The sequence below is a fragment of the Narcine bancroftii genome, chromosome 6, assembly GCF_036971445.1.
Source record: "Narcine bancroftii isolate sNarBan1 chromosome 6, sNarBan1.hap1, whole genome shotgun sequence".
NCBI lineage: Eukaryota > Metazoa > Chordata > Chondrichthyes > Torpediniformes > Narcinidae > Narcine > Narcine bancroftii.
This window is the reverse complement of record NC_091474.1, coordinates 231,039,466-231,062,594: the sequence shown is the minus strand read 5'-3', so window position 1 is coordinate 231,062,594 and position 23,129 is coordinate 231,039,466. Positions and strand designations below refer to the sequence as shown.

The following is a 23,129-nucleotide window of genomic DNA, read 5'->3' as shown; positions in this document are numbered from 1 at the left end:
CCTGGGATAGGAATGGCGGTTCGGCTTTTTATACTTGACCACTCTTAACTGGGGCACTGAACGCTTTCATATTTGTAAGGAGCCATCCCCAGGGTTAGGACTGTTCTACCGGTGACATTGTGATGCATCGAATGATGCCCTAAATCCTGATCTTGTATTTGAACAAAATGAATCATGACTAATTATAACTTAATTAAGCTTATGAGCCCTTCAGTCTCTATTGTTGTTGTACCGGCCTATATAACCTTTATAAGGAACCGGGGGAAAGTGCAAGCAATAAATGGCAATAGCAGACCATTTTTAAATAAAGTTAGAAAGTTTGTACCACTATAGCGCTCAATTTAAACAGCATGGGAAAGTTGGTAGCATTATTGTGTACAATTTATAAATACTGTGGTGGGGGGAGCTATGGTTGAGCTGATTTCGGTTGCACACTAGGCACTTTAAAGGCCGATTGGCAGTTAATTCCTCGGATCACTTGCAAGTGTGAAAGGGGCTATAATTAAACATTTTAAATTGTTTTGTGCTATGGGAATGTGGTAGCGGCAATAAAACACAGCCTCAATTTATAAAAACGTTAGGAAAGTTGGATGAAATGCATGCATCAAGCGATGGTGGACCTACCCTCCCAGAATTCTGTGCAGCAGAAAAAAGGGCTGTATGCACAGAGCACTCATGGAGGGGGTTTCTCTGCCTCCACTTATCAGGTCACTTTTCTAAGTGCTACTGGTACCATATAATCCAGTACCACCTGTCAGGTGGTCGGCGATTAAACTGGCTCACCCATCAGGCTTGCCTGGTGTGGAGGTTAGACATTCTGCAGGATGAAAAATAAGACCTATTAAAGGGCAGATGAACCCTCTCATAGGGTTAAGGGCCATCTAGCCAATACGTGAATCCTTTGCATCGAATCTTGGTCTGGCCGTTCACTGCAATAGAACTACCCCCAGCTGTCTTGGACCTCACCATGCTGCAGGATCTAGGAGGGGATTTTGAGAAGATGGGTCTGGACCTGTGCAACCCCAACTCATCCAACTCCATTCATATACACGCTGTTCCTTTCTGAGGAGTGGGGTATCCTCTTATCAAACCCCACACACTGACTGAAAGAAGCCAGCATCATCCTATGGGGTGGATAAGCTAGAAGGAGGAAGTACTGTTGAAGTTGTGGTTCAAAAGGCAGCAGCTCTTAACATTTGACTATTATAATAACTGGATTTCTGTGAGGGGGCAGGAAAATAACTAACCAGCCATTAAATTACTTTTCTCTCTGTATTCAATACATAACTTGTGGAAAAACTGAACATCACTGTACAAAAATTCAATTTGCCTCAAATGTTGAAGTATATGGTGCTTAATTAGCAAGGTGAGCCATTTCTATACTCAATCTTTCCATATAAAATTTATAACCCGTAATTGAAAAGGGAAAAATGCAAATTAAATTCTTACAAAATAATTATATTACATTATCAAAGGTTCGTGGCCTTGCCGGGAAGTCATCCGGTGAGAGGTTATCAATCTCTTCCAAGGTGGGTATTTCATCTTCAGGTTTTAACTCTTCCTCGAACATGTGCTGTAGTAAGGCGTCAACTGTCTTGTATCCTATAAATAATGGGGGAAAATTGTTCATTTACAAGAATCCTCAAAGAAATTGGTGATGTTAAGGAAAAATATTAGTCACACAAGAGTAGACAAGGCATGTCCCTCTTTATACTTTCCATCTCCCCTTCCACTTTATTCTACTTTAAAGGGTCTCGACTTAACGTTGATTGTCCATTTCTCTCCGAGGCTGGTGCCTGACCAAAGTTCCTTCAGCTTCTCATTGTTCACTCGTGGATTCTGGTATCTACAGCTTCTCAAGACACTTGCGTAGTCTGTTTTGGTTTCTGGTCAATTAAACTTTAAATAAAGGGCTGCACACAATGTTCAGGTGTCACTAAACCATTTGTGCAGCTTGAGGACCGAGGACACAGAATGCAGCACAGGAGCTGGCTGCTCACATCCTTGAAGGAAATTTACCAAGGTGCATCTGGGAGCATACAAGTCAACAATTGTACATGGACTATATAATGGTAGGATCCAAGTTAGAATTCCTTAAATTAAGAAACCAATTACAAAACCATATTAACTCCAAAGAGGAACTAAAAATAAAGGTGCCAGTGTGGGAAATATTCATCCCTCTAACTTTATTTTCTCGAAAAGAAAGTTCAATTTAAGATTGTTTCTGCACAGATTATCACAGAGGTTCTCATTAAAAGTTAAGCATCTCAAACGACCTGAGAATTTCCAGCGTCTTCCCTAGGACCCTGGTTTAAGGTTGGGTGTTTGAGGAAGGGAGGGAAAAAGAACCAGAACTCGTCCATATAAAGTTTTCCATTGTGTACTTATGAAAGTGACCCCTAACGCTACAATAATGTTTCTTACATCCAGAAGTCAACAGTCAGATGCTACAAGCTAGATCATAAAAAGTCACTCATCTAAACAGCAAAAGGATTGTTGAAGTCAAGATAGTACATTCTCTGATCTTACTGCTAACAAGATTATGAAGTGAACAAAGATTTTCAAGCGGTTTCATGGTTTTCAAACTTTTTGTTTTCTACTCGTCTAACACTTTAAGTATTCCCTATGCCATGGGTGCTCTGTGATTAGTAAAGGGGTGCGTGAGTGGGAAGGGAAGGTTGAGAATCACTACTCTAGGCCCAATTGTTACTGAAATATTTTGCTTGAGAAAAATTGTCATTGGCCCATTTCCTTTGGAGTTATGAAACCCTGCACTTAGCGAGTTAATGAGGGACAATTAAAACAGTGGTTTTCAAACTTTTTCTTTCCACCCACCTACCCCCTTAAGCTATCCCTCCCTAATCACAGACCACCTATGGCATAGGGATTACTTAAGGGGGTACGTGAGTGGAAATAAAAAGTTTGAAAACCACTGCACTATAGCAACCATCCTTCAGAGAGATGGACATTGAAAAATCTTCTTTTAATGAAGCAATATAATTATGTAGGCATATACTTACTAATTGATGCAATTCTGAATCTCAGATTGGATTTCAAATTGGTATCATCAGTATTGCCAAGATCATTTTCATTTGTTTCCATAACTTGAAGCAGGTTTCCAGCTGGATGGTCCCTACATTAATTGTACATTTTAAAGGGTGTCTGACAGATGAGAACTTGCAACTCCATGCATCTAATACTATTGAATGATGCTTACACACAGTCTCCCATTCCAAGTTCTTGAATTTTCTTCTCAACAGCAGTTTCCACAGCACTCCTGGACAGAGAGTATTCCACAAAAAAAGCTTCCAAAACAAATGCTATGAAGATACTTTCAGAGGAGAAATGGAACAAAAAGGCAAATGTGTCAATCTCAACTTATTATATTCGTGCAATTATTTAAAAAAAACACCAGACTTACTTGATAAGTATAATAACCACCAGAATGTGAAAGATGACAAAGAAGATCCTTGCAGTCAGGTGCGTCACCTTCACGAATCCAGTTGCAAGAGGTGTGATTGTTAAGGATTATAAAAGAATCATGATTGATAATGATTCTGTCCAGAAAGGTGAGACACCTCTTTCAAAATAGGTGTGCTGGTTGTTCACCACACCACTAATGCTCATCTCAAACAGCAAGAGCACTGCAACAGAACAATTTCTATTCCCTCTGTGGATGAATAAAATTTTGAAGACCCTTTCCAACCAAAATCTGGTACCAGGTTATTAAGTTATCGCATCAACTCAAACTGGTTCCCTGGTATCTCTGTTTTGATCTGCACGTGCCCTGAAGCAGCTGAATGTCAACTCTTTCTTCACTTAAACTGCACCATTACCTTTGCAAAACTAGTGCAAGTGGACAATAGGTAAAAATAAGTTTCATTATTGCCATGTAATACTACATTTAGAATGTAACATCCATGAAATTCTTTTGTCTACCACAAGGCAGATAGAGTGGCCACTTTGTCCAGCACCCCTTACAGAAACCTATAGCGCCTGGTATTCCCAGGCAGTCTCCCCTTCAAGTACTGACCAGTCCTGAGTCTGCTTAGCTTTCAAGATCAGACAATCTCGGGCGTATTCAGGCTATTAGGCTTTTGCACAAGTAAACATGGTAACAGCACCTGTTCTCAGAGAAAGTTCAGCACAATTTTCTCCATTCAAGGCATGCAAACAGCTCTCCAAATGATGCATTTTCTCATTTCATATTCAAAAAGAGTTATCAAATTTCCACAATTCACCTGCTCAATGCAATCCAAAGTTTTTACAAATAGGCTTCATAATTCCAAAACTACTTGGCAACTATTATTCTTCATCAGAGTTCAAAGCACCGAAGGACCAACCAAAGCAAAGTAACTCTAATCAAAACGGAGGTAGATACACAACTATGCAACGTACAAGTGAAAACAGAAAATGCGAAAAATGAATAATTTCCAAATAAAAATATTCCTTAGACAGCTTAAACATAATGGCATAAACCAAGAGGAGTAGCTGTATTAATTAAAAAAAAACAGTAAAAAATTTTTGATACTAAAGTTGCTCCTGTGGGAAGATGTGTTTTGATTAATTGCCAGATTTTTTTCTGAAATGTGAACACCTGAATATGCACCAAATGTAGATGATGAAGATTTTATAAAGAATATATATTTTTAAATTCTTGGCAGAAGCTCAAGAAAAAGTTTTAATAGAAGGTGATTTCAATTGTTGTCTTGATCCATCATTGGATAAATCAACTAAAACAGTAATAAGAACTAAAGTGGCGAAGGCTATATTAAGTTTTATGAAGCAATAAAATTTAGTTGATATTTGGTAAAAAGCTGAATCCTAGAGAAAGAGATTAATCTTTCTATTCTCAAAGACATGACTCTTATTGGAGAATAGATCTTTATCGGCACCGTTAAAAGGAACGATTCGTAAAGTTAAGTATAAAGAAAGAATAATTTCTGATCATTCGCCCATTTTATTGTCATGTTCAACCTTAGACGAAGAAAAGGTTAGACGACGGAGGTTTAATACCCTAACCCTAAAAAGAGTAGATTTTTGTGATTTTATAAGAAAGCAAATTCAATTATTTTTAGAAGTCAATTTTAATTCAATAGATAATAAATATATTTGGGATGAATTAAAAGTATATATACGAGGTCAAATAATGTTATTCAGCTAAAATTAAAAAAGGAATATATAAAAGTTAGAACAGGACATGGGTAAATTAGAAAAAGATTTACAAAATAATCCTGAAGAAAAAAATTAATAATAAAAAACTTCATTATAACACTATTCAGACATATAGAACAGAAAAAATTAATCCAAAGAACTAAGCAGAGAAAGAGCTCAAAGTTTTAGCATGACAAATGAAAACAGAACAGACATCTAGAGTCATTAATGCAGTTGAAAAATCTTCAGGGACTATTACATATAATGATGTATTTAGGACATTTTATTCTGAATTGTATCATTCAGAATCAGTACATATTGAAAATAAGATAGACTTATGGCAAGGGAAATTAGTGAGGTAATGAGTTCAATGTAAAATAACAAATTGCCAGGAAAAGATGGGTTTCCTGTAGAATTTTATAAGAAATTTAAAGATCTTTTAATATCTCCATTAATGGAGATGTTGAATTATGCTCTGAAGGTACTTCCTCTGTTGGAATCCCTTTTCATTTCAATTATTAGTCATTCCAAAAAAAAGATCCAATGAAACCAGGACCTTTATAGACCAATTTCATTATTAAATGTTGATTATAAAATATTAGCAAATGCATTGGCAAAATATTTACTGAAATTAATACATATGGATCAAATTGGATTTGTTAAGGGTCGGAAATCTACAGATAATGTAGCAAGGCTTCTTAGTTTGATATATTTGGTTCTAAAAGGGGAGACCCAAGTGAGGCAGTGACTTTGGATGCTGAAAAGGCATTTGATAGATTAGAATAGGATTTCCTCTTTAAAGTTTTAGAGAAATGTAAATTGGGTTCAATGTTTATAGATTGGGTTAAAATGCTGTATATAAAAAAACCTATTGCAAAAGTAGTGACAAATGGACAGATTTCAACATCTTTTGAATTAACGAGGTCAAGTAGACAAGGTTGCCCATTATCACCAGCTTTATTTGTTTTAGCAATAGAACTGTTAGCTGAATTTATAAGACAAGATTCAAAGATTGTGGGTATTAGGGTGAAGCAAGAAGAATATAACTGTATTTGCAGATGATGTTTTGATTTATTTAACAGACCCTTTAAATTCTTTCCAACAACTTAAAATTAGAATAAAAGAATATGGAGATATAAAATAAATTGGGAGAAGAGTGAAATTACGTTTTTAGTTAATGGAGATTATCAGAAATGTAAGGAAATAATTGAATCCAGATGGCCAGATCTTGGAATAAAATACTTAGGTAATCGTGTGCAATCAGATTTGACAAAATTATTTAAATTCTATTTTTTATCTTTATAGAAAATTAAAAAGAATTTGGGAAAAAAGGAATATGTTATCTATTACTTTGGTGGGTAATGTAAATTGCGTTAAGATTAATGTTTTCCCGTGAATGCAATATTTATTCCAATCGATTCCAATTTCAATTCCTCAAAAAAATTAAGCAATTAAATGTTTGTGTTCTAAAAATTTTACGGAAAGGAAAAATGGCCAGGGTTTGTTTTGAGAAATTGATGTGAAAGTATGATTTAGGTTTACAGCTCCCCAATTTTATGAATTATTATAAAGCAGCACAGTTGAAATTTATTAATGTATGAGTTAAATAATGTTTCATCCAGGTCAATATAGAACTTGATAAAATAGGAGAAACAGATTCACAATATTTTATATATAAGTGGAATGCAAGATTGTTAACAGCAAATAAACAAACACTCATACTGAAACATTTAATGAACTTTGGAATAAAATTGATAAAGAGATTGGAGGAAGAGGTTTAATATCTGGGTTTAATGTCTATTTCAAAATAGACATCCCATTTTCTAAGGAAAATAAATTTTAGCGGAGTCACGTGATGGAGTAATGGTCGGTCAGGGAACTCCAGCCCTCTCCAGGAAAGTTTAAAAAAAAATACACTAAACACAAAGGCACAAGAATAAAAATTAAAACAAAGTAAAAGTAAAGGTGAGAAGAAAATGGCAGCGAAGAGAGAAAAGTCAAAAGCAACAGGAAGAAGAGAAGAAGAAAGAACATCGGAAGAAGAAGGTGAAGGCCTTACCTGTCCGAGGAGGCCCGCCGCGGAGAGAGAAGCCCGCTCCCTAAGGTCGGTGGAAGTCCCGAGCTCGGGACTACAAAAATGGCTCGCGGAGCCAAGTAAAAGTGCGCAACCGCGCATGCGCGATGCGCATGAAAAAAAACACTGACGGGAGGGGGGAACAGCTGAGGAGTCGATCTCCACAGCTGAGAGTGACAGCTGCCACAAGCAACAGGAAGAGAACAGAGAAAACAATGAGAACAAGAAGAGAGCAAAAAGAAAACAAGGAAACAACAGATGGCCAACCCAGAAGAAATGGAAGAAGAAGGGAAAGGCAGGACAATGGATATATTTTTTTTTAAAGAATATATGGAATCAGTAAAAGAATGGCAATTACAAGAATTTAATGAAATAAAAAGAATTAAGAGTGCAGAAGAAAAAATGAATAAAATAGAGATGGTCATATCAGAGATAGGAAAAAGAGTGGACAATGTGGAAGAACGAGAAATAATTATAGAAATGGAAGCAGAGGACTTAAAAGAGAAATTAAAAGAATCGAATAAAAAAGTTAAAGAGGCACAAGAGCTGTTAGCTCAGAAGATAGATATAATGGAAAACTATAATAGAAGAAATAGTATAAAGATAGTGGGCCTTAAGGAAGATGAAGGAGGCAAGAATATGAGAGAATTTATAAAAGATTGGATCCCCAGGTCCCAGGAAGACCAGAATTGCAGGAAGAAATGGAAATAGAGAGGGCACATAGAACACTAGCCCCGAAACCACAACCGCAGCAAAAACCAAGATCCATTTTAGTAAAATTCTTAAGATATACAACAAGAGAAAATATATTGGAGAAAGCAATGAAGAAAATAAGAGAAGACAAAAAGCCACTGGAATACAAAGGTCAAAAAAAATTTTTCTATCCAGACTTAAGTTTTGAACTCCTGAAGAAGAGGAAGGAGTTCAATACAGCAAAAATGATCCTATGGAAAAAAGGATATAAATTTATGTTAAAGTACCCAGCGGTACTTAAAATAGTTATTCCAGGGCAACAAAACAGACTATTCTCGGATCCGGAGGAAGCACGAAAATTTGCAGAACAACTACAAAACAAGCAGAGAGATGAAGACATGTAATGAGAGTAAAAATGACCACGAACTATATGTATATATATATATATATATATACTTATTTATATGTATAGATGTGTATGTATATATGTGTGTACGTGAGTGTATCCGTATTTAGAGGAAAATATATAGAGTATAGATAAGAATTAATAAGGGAATGAAAGGGAACAGAGGAAATAAGGAGGGAATTAAAAGAGTGACCTTTGTTACATATGAAAATTGAAATCTTTTCTGGGGGGGGCTGGGTGGGGAGGAGTTACGGTCACTGCAAAATCAGTTGACGCTTGCGAGTGAATTAGCAAATCCAAATGGAGAGGGGAGATGTGGTTGCCCAACAAGGGATAAAGGGCAACTCAGGAGGGGGAGGGGAGAATGGGGTTAAAGAAGTTTTAGATAGGAGAATAAGGGAAAATATAATGATGTTTTAGAAATGTTGTCTTAAAAAGTGTTCAAAACAAGAAAGCAGAAATGGATAAGAAGGAAAGGTGATTATGAGGAAATGGAAAGGGAAGATAAACAAAGTATGAAATGGCTACGTTGAACTATATGACTTTAAATATTAACGGAATACATAACCAAATCAAAAGGAAGAAACTGTTAAATTTACTGAAAAAAGAAAAAATTGATATAGCATTCGTGCAGGAAACACATTTAACTGAAATGGAGCATAAGAAATTAAAGAGAGATTGGGTAGGACATGTAACAGCATCGTGATATAATTCAAAAGCTAGAGGAGTAGCTATATTAATCAGTAAAAATGTACCAATTAAAATAGAAGAGGAAATAATAGATCTAACAGGGAGATACGTAATGATAAAATGTCAGATATATTCGGAGTTTTGGAATCTACTCAATGTATATTCACCTAACGAAGAAGATCAAAAGTTTATGCAAGATATTTTTTTGAAGAGCGCAGACACGCAAGGGAACATATTAATAGGAGAGGATTTCAACCTTAATTTGGATTCAAATATGGATAAAACTGGGAAAAAAATTAACAGAAAGAACAAAGTAACCAAATTTATAATTAAATCGATGTAAGAAATGCAACTTTTGGATATATGGAGGAAACAACACCCAAAGGAAAAGGAATATTCATATTATTCGGGAAGACATAAAACATACTCAAGAATAGACCTATTCCTGTTATCAGCTCGTAGGCAAGACAGAGTAAGAAAAACAGAATATAAAGCTAGAATATTATCGGACCATTCACCCTTGATATTGACAATAGAGTTAGTTAGAGGACATCCCTCCAAGAATGTATAGATGGAGATTAAATTCCATGCTACTTAAAAGGCAGGATTTTAGAGAATTCATTGAAAGACAAATTAAAATGAACTTTGAAATAAATACGGAATCAGTGATAGATAAGTTTATACTATGGGATGCAATGAAAGCATTCATTAGAGGGCAAGTAATAAGTTATGTAACCAAGATGAAGGACTACAATCAGGAAACAGAGCAGTTGGAAAGGGAAATAGTAAATATAGAAAAAGAATTAGCAATGAAGGAAGATACAACTAAAAGAAGAGAATTGGCAGATAAAAAAATAAAATATGAAACACTACAAACATATAAGGTGGAGAAGAACATAATGAAGACAAAACAGAAATATTATGAGCTAGGAGAAAAAAAACGCACAAAATCCTAGCATGGCAGCTTAAGACAGAACAGGCTAAGAGAATGGTATTGGCATCAAGGAAAAAAGACAAACACGCACAATTAAGATACCTATCAGATTTTTATCAAACAAGGGAAAAGCCAGATTGGACTAGATTAGAACTAGATAAAATAGGGGAGAAGATACCTGAACATATATTATATAAATGGGATGAAAAATTGGTACAACGTAGAAGTTCTCCAGTATTACATCATCTGCTCAATATTTGGAAGAAGATTCATGTAGAAAGGAATAAAACAAATTACCAATTACCAAAACTAATACTGATGCAAAATCAGTTAATTCCTTTTACAATAGACAACCTTTCCTTTAGAGAATGGGAGAAAAAAGGGATCAAAAGAATAGAAAATTGTTTTTCGGGAAATAAATTATTATCCTTTGAACAAATGAAGGATAAATATAATATAACTCATGATACAGTGTTGGCATACTACCAACTGAGATCCTACTTGAAGGACAAATTGGGAAGCAGTCTGAGGTTACCAGAGGGAAGTAATTTTGAATATGTGATTACAGACACAATGATAATCAAAAGATTTATAACAAATATGTATATTAAACTGCAAGAAAAGGAGAATGAGGAAACAAATGGTAAAACTAAACAAAAATGGGAACAAGATTTAAATATAAAGATAAAAAAGGAAACGGGAGAAGTTATGCTCTGGAACGATGAGAAATACAATAAATACGAGGTTACGTATGATACAATATAACTGGATACACAGGCTATACATTACACCTCAAAAGTTAAATAAATGGGACCCAACAGTATCTGACAGATGTTTTCGTTGTAAAAAAGAAATGGGAACAACAATTCATGCAATCTGGACATGTGAGAAAGTGGAAAAATTTTGGGAAGATCTAAACCAGATATTAAATAAAATTACAGAAAACAATATACCAAAAAACCCAGAGATTTTCCTCCTAAGTAACATAAAAAACAAAGAATTTGGACTTGATTTGGATGGTGCACAAAAAAGATTTGTTATGATAGCTCTAGCCGTAGCAAAAAAATGTATTATGTCAGCCTGGAAATTAGAAGATAACCTGAGAATACAACAATGGTATATAGAAATGAATAAATGTATTCCATTAGAAAAAATAACATATAATTTAAGAAATAATATTACAATATTTGAACAAATATGTGAGCCATACATGAAACACAATAGAGAAAATCTACCGGGGACATTTACCACCTAAATTAACGAAAGGAGAAGGAAATGAAAATAATTGGCTCAGTGGAATTTCTTGTTTATTTTTATTGAGTGACAACATTGTTTGACTGGTTTAATGTATCTTAGAATCTGTACTTTAAATGAACGGGGGGGGGAGGTAGGGAGGGTGGGATGGGAGGAGGGAGGGGGGAGAAAATGACACTATATATATTTGAAAAGGAAAATGTATGTATCTTGGTCAATGTGGTTTATGGTGTGAAAAATAAAAAATTTTTTAAAAAAATAAATTGTAAAAAATTTGGTAGAATTGTGGTAGTAAGAAAACTAAAGATTGTATTGAAGCTGGGAAATTCATTCCTTTAATAGAATGAAGGAAAATTTTAAGATATTGGAAAATATAAAATGTTATTTTTATCAAGTTAGGAGACTTTTTTGGAGAAATTATTGGTCAAGATTTAGTATTACCAGTGGAGACACAAGTTGAATTATTATTATGTACTAGGGATGTAAAGAAATTCATTTCAAAGATGAAAAAATTATTACAAAAGAAGGCTCAAAAAGGAGTTTGTGGCACTGCTAAAGGCAGAACTGCTGAAATAAACGCTGTCCACACCAAGCAAGTAAACTAGTAACTGCAGTTTATTCAAACTGCACACGTTCCTTTTTCGGGGAGGTGACAGGCTCAGGGAGTGATGTCATAATGCTGCTGTGAGGCCTGGCCATTCCCCTGGCAACACGCTCCTGCAGCCTGGAACTCTGCGCGGTGAGGGGGAAAGCCCCTATGCCCTGCCGCGCTGGCTGTATGCTATGCCGATTCGGCCCGTCTTGTGTGGGGTTGACCCGGCCCACTACAAGTTCATAAATCAAGACATAAATGGGAGGTAGATTTAAATAAGATGAATGTAGATGGATTCAGAAATGTAGAGCAAGTATGAAAAGTACAATAAATGTGGGAATCAGTTAGTTTAATGTAATTTTATTCATCAGTTATATTTAAATCACAAAAGTTACATTATATGAATTATATTTATTCAGATTTCTGTTTTAGATGCAGACAAGTTGGTACTTTTTTTTGTATTCGACTTGGCAGTGTTCCACTATTAAACCTGGGAATGGATAGATGGCATGCTGAAGTTCAGAACTGTATTCCACGAGAAATTTTACTTATAATTTAAGAGATAAATATACTATTTTTGTGAAATATGAAGCCCATATTTACAAACTGTTGGTATTAAAATTTAAATGAATCTCGACATACCCTTTCTCCTGTAGGCCTCAATGAATATTTAAAAGTATCGGAAAGCGAAGTCTCCTGTTGTGGTTTTCTTGTCCCTCTTCTTTTACCTTTTTTTTAAGTTTGTAGGGAGTTGGGGGAATTTTTAGGAAGTTTTTCTTTCTGTTTTCCTTTCTTATAAAATACCACATGTATTTGGATTAAGATTTATTGCTCTAGTGGTTTTATTTTAAATAAAATATTTTTTAAAAACCATAATGACATGAACACTGAATTTTTCAATTTTGGGTAATTCCTAACCCCTATCCATTTCCACTGGTTTCATTTCTCCTTTATCTGCACCTGATCTCACTTTTCTCTTCCCCCATTCCCACTGATTTCTTTGACTCTACCTGTCTCTCCCACCCACTTCTGACCATTAACCCATCTATCAACCCTTGACCTCTCTGACCCTTTTTTCTTTTCATAATCCCCCTTGATATACTTGACAAGTGTACATTCCCACTTCAGTCTCAGTAACAGGACCTGAACTGAAACATAATCCCTTTTCAAACTGGAGCACCTTGGTAGTCCTCCTGAGACCTGGGTGCATTTACTGGGTAAAAAGGTCTGGAAGCACCTTTCAAATCGTGGGGGAGGGGGGAATCTACCCATTAAATTGCCAACCCGGCAACTTAATAGGGGGATCCCATCCCCACGGTGAATGATGTGTCACGCACTCACTGGAAGAATCGAAGTCCAAATGGCAAACGAGAAGGATGTTCGGATGCTGGCTGCCATGGTGACGCACGCACACGTGCTGACCTCACCCGAATGAGCGGGTTGGCCATTTTCCTTTACAAGTCGGCCATGGACGATACCTATTAAGTTTTACTGGGTTCCACGACTACCTCTGAGGTAGGTCAGGGACCCGGTTGGGTTCCGACAGGGGGCGACCTGGTTGGACCCTTGCAAACTGCCTGTAACTGAGGCGCTAACCCTACCAATTGCCATTGGTAATTTCACATGGTCCCTCCAGCCTGTGTTCACCCAGCAGGACATTGATACATTGAGTTATGCAGCCAGAGTTAATAAGATCACAATTCCAGTGGGAAAGACAATAAGACATGATCATTTGAAAACAGTAAAAGGATATCATGCCACTGATTAACCACTGTCAACTCCATCAGCAAAATGAAGGCTGAAAGAAGATTATTGAAGTTATTCTTGCAGTATTTAAGAGCAGCAAACTGTGATCCCTTCAGTGCTGGATTCCCACAATATTTTGCTGCAGGATCACTGGAATTAGCACCATAAAAATGGATCCTCCCTTTGAATGCTTCCATTCCAACGATCGCAAAAATGTAGTATACGACCTTACAAAAAGGGAAAATGCATTTGGAATGTCTTTTTTATTTAAAAAGTTTAGTGACCCAAAGGGCTAAGATCATATCTCCTTACCATCAATAGTCCTGCATAGGTTAGCATGGTGGGTATGAGATTTACTAACGTGTTGAGCAAAATCCGGAATCTGCAAAAAGCAACAGATTTATTGAAACAAGGAAAAGCTCATTGTTTTCAGAGATTGTGAAACAGACTCTGCTTTTGTCCTGATATGCATTCCACTTGCTTTCTCTCCACCCCTATGAAGTGGAGGCCGGAAAAAAAAAGGTGCATCTTCAATTCATATTCACTCGCAATTAAAAGCAGGACAAGGAGACGGAGCTCAATACACAAATGTCCTGGAGCAACTCAGCAGGTCACGCATACAAGGGTCACCAACGTTTACAGCTGAGCCCCTTTGTCAAGGCATGAGCAAAAAGCAGGCAGGTGCCCAGGTAAAATGGTAGGGGGAGGAGGACAAGCTAATGGGCAAGAGGCCATATGTGGATTCAGGCAGGAGGGTAGAATAGAAAAAAGGCTGAGGAGTAATGGGGGAGGGGCTAGCTGTAATAGGAGAAGGAGTGGAAGGGGTGGGGTGCTGGAGGAAAGGAGACAGAGGGATAGGATAAGAAACAAAATCGGTGGAGTGGTTTAGGAGGCAGGTGTTGAAGCCATCTGGTTGGAGAGGGCCCAGACAGAAATACTAGATGTTGCACATCCAATTTGTAGGCAGGTTTAGTTTGACAGAGTATGCCATGTCGACATGGGAATGGTGTGGAGTTAAACTGATTGGCCACTGGGAGGTCCTTACTAGTGTCATTTACTGCATCCAGTGCTCCCAATGTGGCTTTCTCGATGTTGTAGAGACTGGATGCAGACTGGGAGATTGTTTCATTGAGCACCTTCACACTGTCTGCTGCAGTAGCAGGGGCCTCCCAGTGGCCAACCTTTTTAATTCCACACACCATTTCCATACTGACACGTCTACCCATGGCCTCATGCACTGCCAAAACGAAGCGACCTGCAAATTAGAGGAGCACCACTTTGTATTCGGACTGGGCACTCTCCAACCAGACAACATTAACGTCAGCTTTTCCAATCTCCATTAAGCCCCTTCCCCAAATTGCTCTCTTCTCCTCCAGCTCCCCACACCCCCTTCCATTCCCTCTCCTGTCAGAGAACTACCCACTTCCCTCTATCGCTGTTCCACTTTTATATCCTCTACCTTTCCATCTGTAACCTCTCACCTGTGAGGCTGTGGTCCTGCCCTTTCCTCCCTCCCTCCCTCCTCTCCCCTCCCCCCCATTCTTTTTACTCAGGTCCCTGGCGGTGTTGGCTCATACCTTGACGAAGGGCTCAAGCCCAAAACGGTCGTTACCCTTTAATTCTGATAGATTGCGTGTGATCTGCTGAGTTTATGCAGCACATTTGTGTATTGCAAATTAACTTGCATGTTTTTGCAGACAGGTTTTGAAAGGTTGTTGTTTCACTGTTGTTTACTCAACAGTTATATCCAGTAGTAAAACACGGAAGTCTGGAGACACCACGGTTAAAGTAATAAAACACCACGCTGGAGAAACTCAGGAGGTCAGACAGTGCACTTTATACAGGAAAGATAAAGATATATAACCAATGTTTCAGGCTTGAGCCCTTCATCAAGGTATGGAAAAATGTCAGCAGGCATTGGGGGTGGGGGGGGGGGGGCGGTGGGGAGAAAGAAAATGGTCCCACAGGTGGGAGGTGATAAGCAGAGAAGGGAGGGCACAGCAGCAAGCTGGGGGAGGAGGGATGGCTAGGTAAATAGAGAGGGAAGGGGGGGTGGAGAGCCCAGGGAAAAATGACAAGGGAGGGAGAATCGAGAATAGGTGCAGGGTTGGCATAGTGATTAGTGCAACACCTTTACAGTGCTAGCAATTTTGACCAGGCTTTAAATCCCACACTTCTCTGTAAGGAGTTTGTATGTTCTCCCCGTATCTGCTTCGGTTTTCTCCGGGGGATGTGGTTTCCTCCCACCGTTCAAAATGTACCGGGAGTATAGGTTAATTGGGTGTAAAAAATTGGGTGCTATGGACTCGTGGGCTGAAATGGCCTGTTACCATGTTGTATGCCTAAATTTAAATTTAGCTAAGCAGAAACCAGTTAACGCCATCCAGCTGAAGAATGCCAGATAGAAAATCAAGTGTTCTTCCATTTTACGGGTAGTCTTGGTGGAGTAGTACGAGGCTAAGGACATACATGCATGTATGGGGGTGGGACACAGAACTGAAGTGGTTGGCCACTGGGAGGGAGGTCCCTGTCACTGAAGCAGACAGAGCGAAGGTGCTTCATTCATACTGCAATGAGGAGAACCGTCTGCACCCCATGGAGTTCACCAACGTAGAAGGCCATGAAGACCAAATCTTGATTATGCTCAAGAAGGAGATAAAAATATTTTGGACCCTCCGGCAGCAAGGGTATGGGGTGTGGTGGGGGGGGGGGGGGGGGAGGGGAGAGGGTGTGAAGAATGAGGAATAGACTAAAAATCATTTGGAATCATATCAGAAAGGATCAAATAGCTCAGTCACATTTTTAATACATCACAACAATCGGTTTGCACAATTTTCAAAAGACATTGGTTCCGGATTGTTTTATTTTCACATTGTAAATGATTGTCTTTCATCTATAAACTACAGCCTTTGCACTTTTACCTCTGGAAGCTGTCGATGATCCGGATTAATCGAAGAACTCGCAGGATGAACACAATATCCAAGATCTGTTGGCTATTGTACCCGCCAGCTGAGTTGGGAAAAAAAAACAAATAAAAAGAGTATGTGGGTTTTCATAGGATTGAATCAAAGCTTTAAATTTGAACTTAAATCAATTCCAGCTTCCTGAAGAAATGAGGGACCAAGGTCACCATCAGATGAGCCATCATTGTACGGAATGGCCGAGCCGGTGTGCGGGACACGTGGCCCCCGATTCTGCTCCCAATTCAGGCATTCAAACGACTTTCCAATGCTGCTGCTCGATTAATAATTTTCCCTCCGGGGAGGACATTTTCAGCAGAAAATCCCTACAAAACAGGGACAATATTCAGGCATGGAATAAAAATGGGGATAAATTCTTACCAGAAGAAAATGCAGTTAGGAGCCCTGTCCTTGGCATTCGCAATGGGAGCCGAACCCAGCGAAGTGATCACTTGGCAGAGCACCTCTGCTCAGGGTGTTCCCCGAGGGTCACTAATTCCTACCAGCTCTAACCGTGGCCCTTCTCTTTCCTGTCAAAGCAATGCTCAATCTCAGAAACCTAGATGGACAGGCCCTTCGCCTCCTCCAGTTTATGCCTGAGAAGCAGGACTTAGCCTTCAGGTGCTTCTTGTTCTCTCTGGAGCACTGCAGGCTGAGGGGTGACCTGATAGAAGGTTGTAAAAGGATGAGAAACTTTTTTCCCAGGTAAAAATGTCCTCTTTGTTTAAGGCTGGTGTGGGGGTTGTGGGGGGGGGGGGGGGGTGGGATGGAAAGAGAAAAGTTTAAAGATGTAAGGGGAAATTTTTCCTTTTAAAAACAAAAGTGATGAGTGCCTGGAACAGGCTGCCAGCGGATATAATAGTAGCATTTCAGAAGCTTCTATGTATGAATATGCAGACAATGTGCATCCTATGCACACATCAGAGGCTTACTTTAATTTGGACCATGTCCAGGGGAGACACAGGGACTGAAGGGCCTGTTCCTGTGCTGTGCTGCTCTTTGTTCGACGTTCTGAACAGATAAGTTACAGCTCTTAGGCCATCTCATCAAATTCACACAGATTTTTCATCTGAACCTGCCAGCTCTGTCAATTTAGACATACAGCAGGGTAACAGGATATTTCAGCCCACAAGTGGGCCGAAAACAACACCCCCCCTCCAGTATATTTTCAACAGTGGGAAGAAACCAGAGCACCCAGGGAAAACCCATGGTGGCGGTGGGGGAGGAATGAACAAACTCTTTACAGACAGCGCGGGATTTGAACCTCAGACCCAATCATTGGTGCTGTGGAAAGGTCACATTTTAGAATCTCCATGGGTGCTGCTTGATCTGCTGAGTATTTCCTGCCTTCGTTCTTTGTCACATTCCCTGCAATTACACTGTTCCCCATCCCGGAACTGCAGCGTTATCAATACTTCTGTCGGTGTTACACCCATTCATCTTCTCCTCACACCTCCTCCAGGCAGACCAGCCCTCACCCACCTCTCTCAGCCAGCGCCATTCACTTACATCATCCACCCCATGTTCTCCTTGTTCTCACCCTGCTGTGCAACTTGGAGACATGTTACGCATCTAACCTTCCCTAATTCTGGTGATCAGGAAACATCAACTTTATTCCTCTCCATACAGCTGAAACAGCTTTGAAATGAATTTATAAAAGAATTTATACAACACCAGTTTTTATTCCTTGCCTGAATATTGATGATAATGAATTAGATACAGAAGTGGGTCATTCATCCCCTCAAGCCTAGTCCATAGATCTTTGGCAGAATCCCGCTGAGAAATGTCTGCAGTTTGGTGCTGAACCATTAGTTCAAGACAAAATTCTTTCTAAAGGTAATTCAAGAGAAGCTGGAGAGAAAATGGGCTGCAGGATTATAGCCTCATCCAGACTGACTGGATACAAAGCAGAGGGCACAATGGAGTCAATGACCACCTCCTGTGTTGAAACAATTCTGCAATGTTAGGTTATGCCATAGGGTCACCATCAAGTTTGGGATTCTCCTCCAAGCCATACTTGCTCTTCACTGAGATTGGCCATCTCCATTCCAACAGTGGGATGCCTCATGGATCAGCAGAATCCTGACTTCCTGCAACTTCCCAACAGTTAAACTGGTCAGACCTGGAGTAGGAGCAACATGCCATTCGTTTCAGTGGAGAGGACCATCTGCGATGGACTCCAGCTTTAATAGCACAGGAGGTCCAAACGAGATGCAGCGCGTTGAAAACTCGTCCAGGAATCTAAATATCCTTGGTAGCAGGTGGCACTGAAAGGCTACCTTTATCCTAAAAAAAACAAATTCTAAGAGTGGTTTTTCCAGGGTTAATTCTTGGTCTGTCCATTCTAATGGAGAAAGTAAAACACAGAAATGCTGGAGGAACTCAGCACACGTAGGAGGTAATAACCAATGTTTCGGGCCAAGAGTGGTTTTTCCAGGGTTAATTCTTGGTCTGTCCATTCTAATGGAGAAAGTAAAACACAGAAATGCTGGAGGAACTCAGCACACGTAGGAGGTAAAGATATATAACCAATGTTTTGGGCCTGAGCCCTTCAAAGTTGTACATCTTTACCTCCTATGTACACTGTAACCTGCCGAGTTCCTCCGGCACTTCTGCTTTTACTCCAATCACAGCATCTGCAGACTCTTTTGTTTTCCACTCTAATAGAAAAATACCAGTGCAATGAGGAGAAAGCAGGTGCAAGAAATGATTAGTCATGTCATGATGCAAGAATCTATTAAATATCGTTTGTGACTGATTTCCAGAGTTTGGCTGTCAGTACAGGTTTTTCAAATACTTACATGACTTAAGCGCAGTATTTATTATAGTTCCCAGCAAAGCAGCAACAATGATTATGGTATCAAACCTGAAACAGTAAATCAAAAACTTAATTCATTGTTTTGTATCCAGAAATAAATAAGCAAATAAATTTAAAATAAAGTAAAATTACCAATTCCAAAATTGAAATTTGGCAAAAAATGCCCTGGGCTCATGAGCGTAGAGTTTCAGCAGTATTTCAATTAAGTAGAGGGTCAAAAACACCCATTCTGCCTTGGATATTAAAGGATTGGTCTCATCTCCACCAATAAAAATAGCATTTATGAGAATGATAACATCGTACGTGTAACGAAAACCTCTGCAAGAGAGAAAAAAAAGCTTTGACCTCATTGCAAGAAACTTGTTCCTCTGTCTAAAATGGGGTCTGCCATGAATTAATTAGCCCAAATGGTTTGGGCTGTGGGTTCCATACAAATCTGCAAGACAAGTAAAAGAGGAAATGAGACAATGGATTAAGAGTGAAATACAAGACGAGGATGGTTCAGTGGAAAGCTCAACTTCTCAACTTTCATTGTGACTGTTTTTCATGGATACTGTACAGAAGCAAGACCTTCAACATAACCAGGCTACTCAAAACACCCAATAACTTTTAATCCCTCATCATTTTAAAAATGCCACACTTTTATATAAAAAAAAAGAGCCTTGGAATTTTCCCACATTGTAATCCATTTGCCAGTTCTCATCCATTCACTTTATTTACCCTTTCCCCACCCCCACCTAAGACTTAAGTTATGTAATGTTAAGTTAAATAATGCTTCTTCCTTGCAACCCACACTGAACATAGAACAGATGCTTCGGCTCACAATGCTAGTGGCAAATATGATGAATTCTCTGCCTACACGTGGTCAATATTCCTCCATTCCTTGCTTGCTCACGGGCCTACCCGAATTCCTCTCAAACCTGCATCCTCCACCTCCAGCAGCACATTCCAGACTCCTACCACTCTGTGCAAAACGTCTTGTAAATCTCCTTTAAACTTTCCCCTTCTCACCTTAACACTCTGCCCTCTCGTATATAAAATTTTGACCCTGGGAAACAAACTCCGACCATATAAACTCTAATAATTTATATCCTTCCATCAGGTTTCCCCTCAGCCTCCTGATACACAAAGAAAAACATATTTTGTCCAATCTTTCCTTATAGTTAATGTCCTCTGATTCAAGCAATATTCTGGTGAACCTATTCTGCACCCTTTCCAAAGCCTCCAGATCATAGGGCCACCAGAACTACAAACAATACCCCAAACGTGGTCGAACCTAAGATTTATACAGCTGCATCATGACTTCCCAACATTTACACTGAATGCTCCAAACAATGAATGCAAGCATGCCTTCTTTACCATCCTATCTATTTGCGTTGCCACCTTCAGGAAGCCATGGACTTGTACCCTAAGATCCCTGTGTACATCAATGCTACTAAGGAACTTTCCATTTACTGTATACATTCCTCTTGCATTTGACCTCTCAAAATGCAACACGCCACACTTTTCCTTCACCTTTCAAATTTCCAACCGATCTATATCCTCCGCTATTCTTTGACAGCATTATTTAGTATCCACAACACTACCAATTTCCACGTCAGCTACATATTTAAGAAGTAAATGATTCCTTAACAGCATTCCTCTGGAGTTGAGCATCAGGCATTCAGCTAACACTTGTAGGGAAAAACAAATGTTAGTCAGATCCTCCAAAATAAACAAGCATCATGCAAGAAATTGAGCAAGACCGAGATGTTAAATGTGTTTTACTAACTGCTATGAACAATAGGGAAGTAAAAGATAGTTAATTTAACTTTGTGAAGCTTGGAGAACATCATCTAACAGTACGTTGATGGGATGTTAGTTTTTGCAATAATAAATAACAGATAAAAAATAAGACAAGAAATTGTAGAAGTTGAAATCTTGAGCGGAAGAGCTGGCAGCAGCTTTTAATGCTTCCCATCTCCCCTTCCCACCTTGGGTTCGAAACAGGCCCAAGGGGGGGGGTCGTGGCAAGATGGCGTAGAAGAAAGAAGTGTACTCCACCTTTCCCCAGCTGTATCACTAAATACCCGGTTTTAAAAAAGCATAAAAGTGGTTAAAAATAATATTTACAGTTGTTTAAATAACAGTCATTTATGATGGAATCTAATGTGAAAAAATTTAAACCTCAACTTCAGAAAAAATTACCATACAAAAGTGGGGAAGAATTGAGGCCTACCTGCATAGCTGAATCCATGGAATCGTCGTGGGGAGTCTCCAAGCCTCAGAGGACTCTAACCCGTTCGAGTTTGACCTTGGCGCCGATGCTGCCTCCGCAAGATGGCGCCGATACCTTGGGGAGGAGCTTGGCTGTTGCCGACACGCGTTCACTTGAAGCCGTGCACGCGGGTGGTATGGCCGACAAGGGAACCGCAAACCCAAAACCTCGCTGGACGGCCCGGGGGCACGCAGTGTAGCGTCGGAGGACACTCCTGCGCGTCTGGCGGCTTTGCCTGGATTGCGTGGGGCATCCCGGGTCTGAGAATTGCTGGACAAAGTATGGGCTGTGGGGGAGCCCAAATGCCGACGTCCCGAAGAGGTCAGGGTGCCGGCGTCAGGTGTCCAGACCTGCAGCCATTCAGCTAAAGGATCTACGATGACTGAGGAAGAAGAGGAACTTACCTTATTGGAATTTGTCCAGGAGGAGGAGCCTGTAGTTAAAGGAGGCAGACCTCAAAAAGTGGAGGTGGAATCTGGAATGGATTCAGTGTTTACTGTTTTGGAGGGGATTGCTTGTCAAATGCACAATATGTCAAAACAAATATCAACTCCGATGAATCAAGGATTTATGGAGATGAAGATAAAAATGAATACCCTGTGTGATGAAATGTCAACTATGAAACAGGAAACGACTGTAGTTAAGAGCAATATTAATAGATGTATAAAATCAGTTGCAAGATAATTTAAAGAAAATTGAAATAGCCTTTTCTGAGTGTCAAAATCAGGTGAATAGAGAAAAAATGGAAGGTTCTTTTGTAGATTGGGGGATTCAAAAAAGAGATTTAATGAAGAAGATTGATTCGCTGGAAAATCAAAGCCGAAGGAATAATGTGAAAATAGTTGTTCTTCCAGAGGACAGTGAAGGTTCCGATCCTATAAAATATTTTAAGCACTGGATCCCAGAGGTGTTGGGTAAAGAGCTTTTTCTTGAAGGCTTGGAATTGGATCGGGCTCATAGAGCTCTGAGAAGAAAACCACTTCCAGGACAAACACCGAGAGCAGTCTTGGTTCGTTGTTTAAAATACCAAGATAGAGAAATGATTTTACGTATGGTGGTGCAGAACACATGGCAGAATCAGTCTCCATTAATGGTTCAAAATAACAAGGGTGTTTTTTTTATGGTGATTTGAGCCAAGAGGATATTAGAAGATGACGAGAATTTAATACGGCCAAAGATGCTTTGTGGCAAAAAAGCTACAAGTTTGCTTTTTGTTATCCTGCAATTTTGAAGGTTTTTTATGGAAACTCTCAATCTCAATTCTTTGAGAATGATCATGATGCCTTGGTTTTTGCTAATTGTGTGCGGGAATTGCGGAGAAATGGGCGTTATCCTCCGTTGTCTCCTAAGAGGAGGGTAAATGGAAATGGAAATGGAATGGGTATGGAAAGTATGGAAAGAAAGAAGAGTTGACACAAAATCTTTTGATGTTGAAGATCCGGAGCATTCATTGGGCTGAATATATGGACTATATTTCATTGTCTTTAATTAAATAATAAATATGTATCTGGCTGAGCGGGGTGGTGGTGGTGGTGGATAACACTGAAACTT

At 39.1% G+C, this 23,129-nt stretch overlaps 1 protein-coding gene across 2 annotated transcripts in view; it reads right to left on the bottom strand.

The window, feature by feature from the left end:
• Window positions 1-23,129, bottom strand: part of tpcn3 (two pore segment channel 3) — an 81,510-nt gene that overhangs the window by 1,522 nt on the left and 56,859 nt on the right. Inside the window, exons 11-19 of one of the 2 annotated variants that reach the window (XM_069887659.1) lie at window positions 19,454-19,639; window positions 19,305-19,369; window positions 16,465-16,552; window positions 13,856-13,925; window positions 13,551-13,770; window positions 3,422-3,512; window positions 3,218-3,331; window positions 3,021-3,133; window positions 1,466-1,602 (exon numbers count right to left, since the gene is read on the bottom strand). In XM_069887659.1, coding sequence (XP_069743760.1) covers window positions 1,466-1,602; window positions 3,021-3,133; window positions 3,218-3,331; window positions 3,422-3,512; window positions 13,551-13,770; window positions 13,856-13,925; window positions 16,465-16,552; window positions 19,305-19,369; window positions 19,454-19,639 — 1,084 coding nt within the window. The remainder of the gene's footprint in view (window positions 1-1,465; window positions 1,603-3,020; window positions 3,134-3,217; window positions 3,332-3,421; window positions 3,513-13,550; window positions 13,771-13,855; window positions 13,926-16,464; window positions 16,553-19,304; window positions 19,370-19,453; window positions 19,640-23,129) is intronic. The other variant, XM_069887660.1, reaches the window with a different exon arrangement.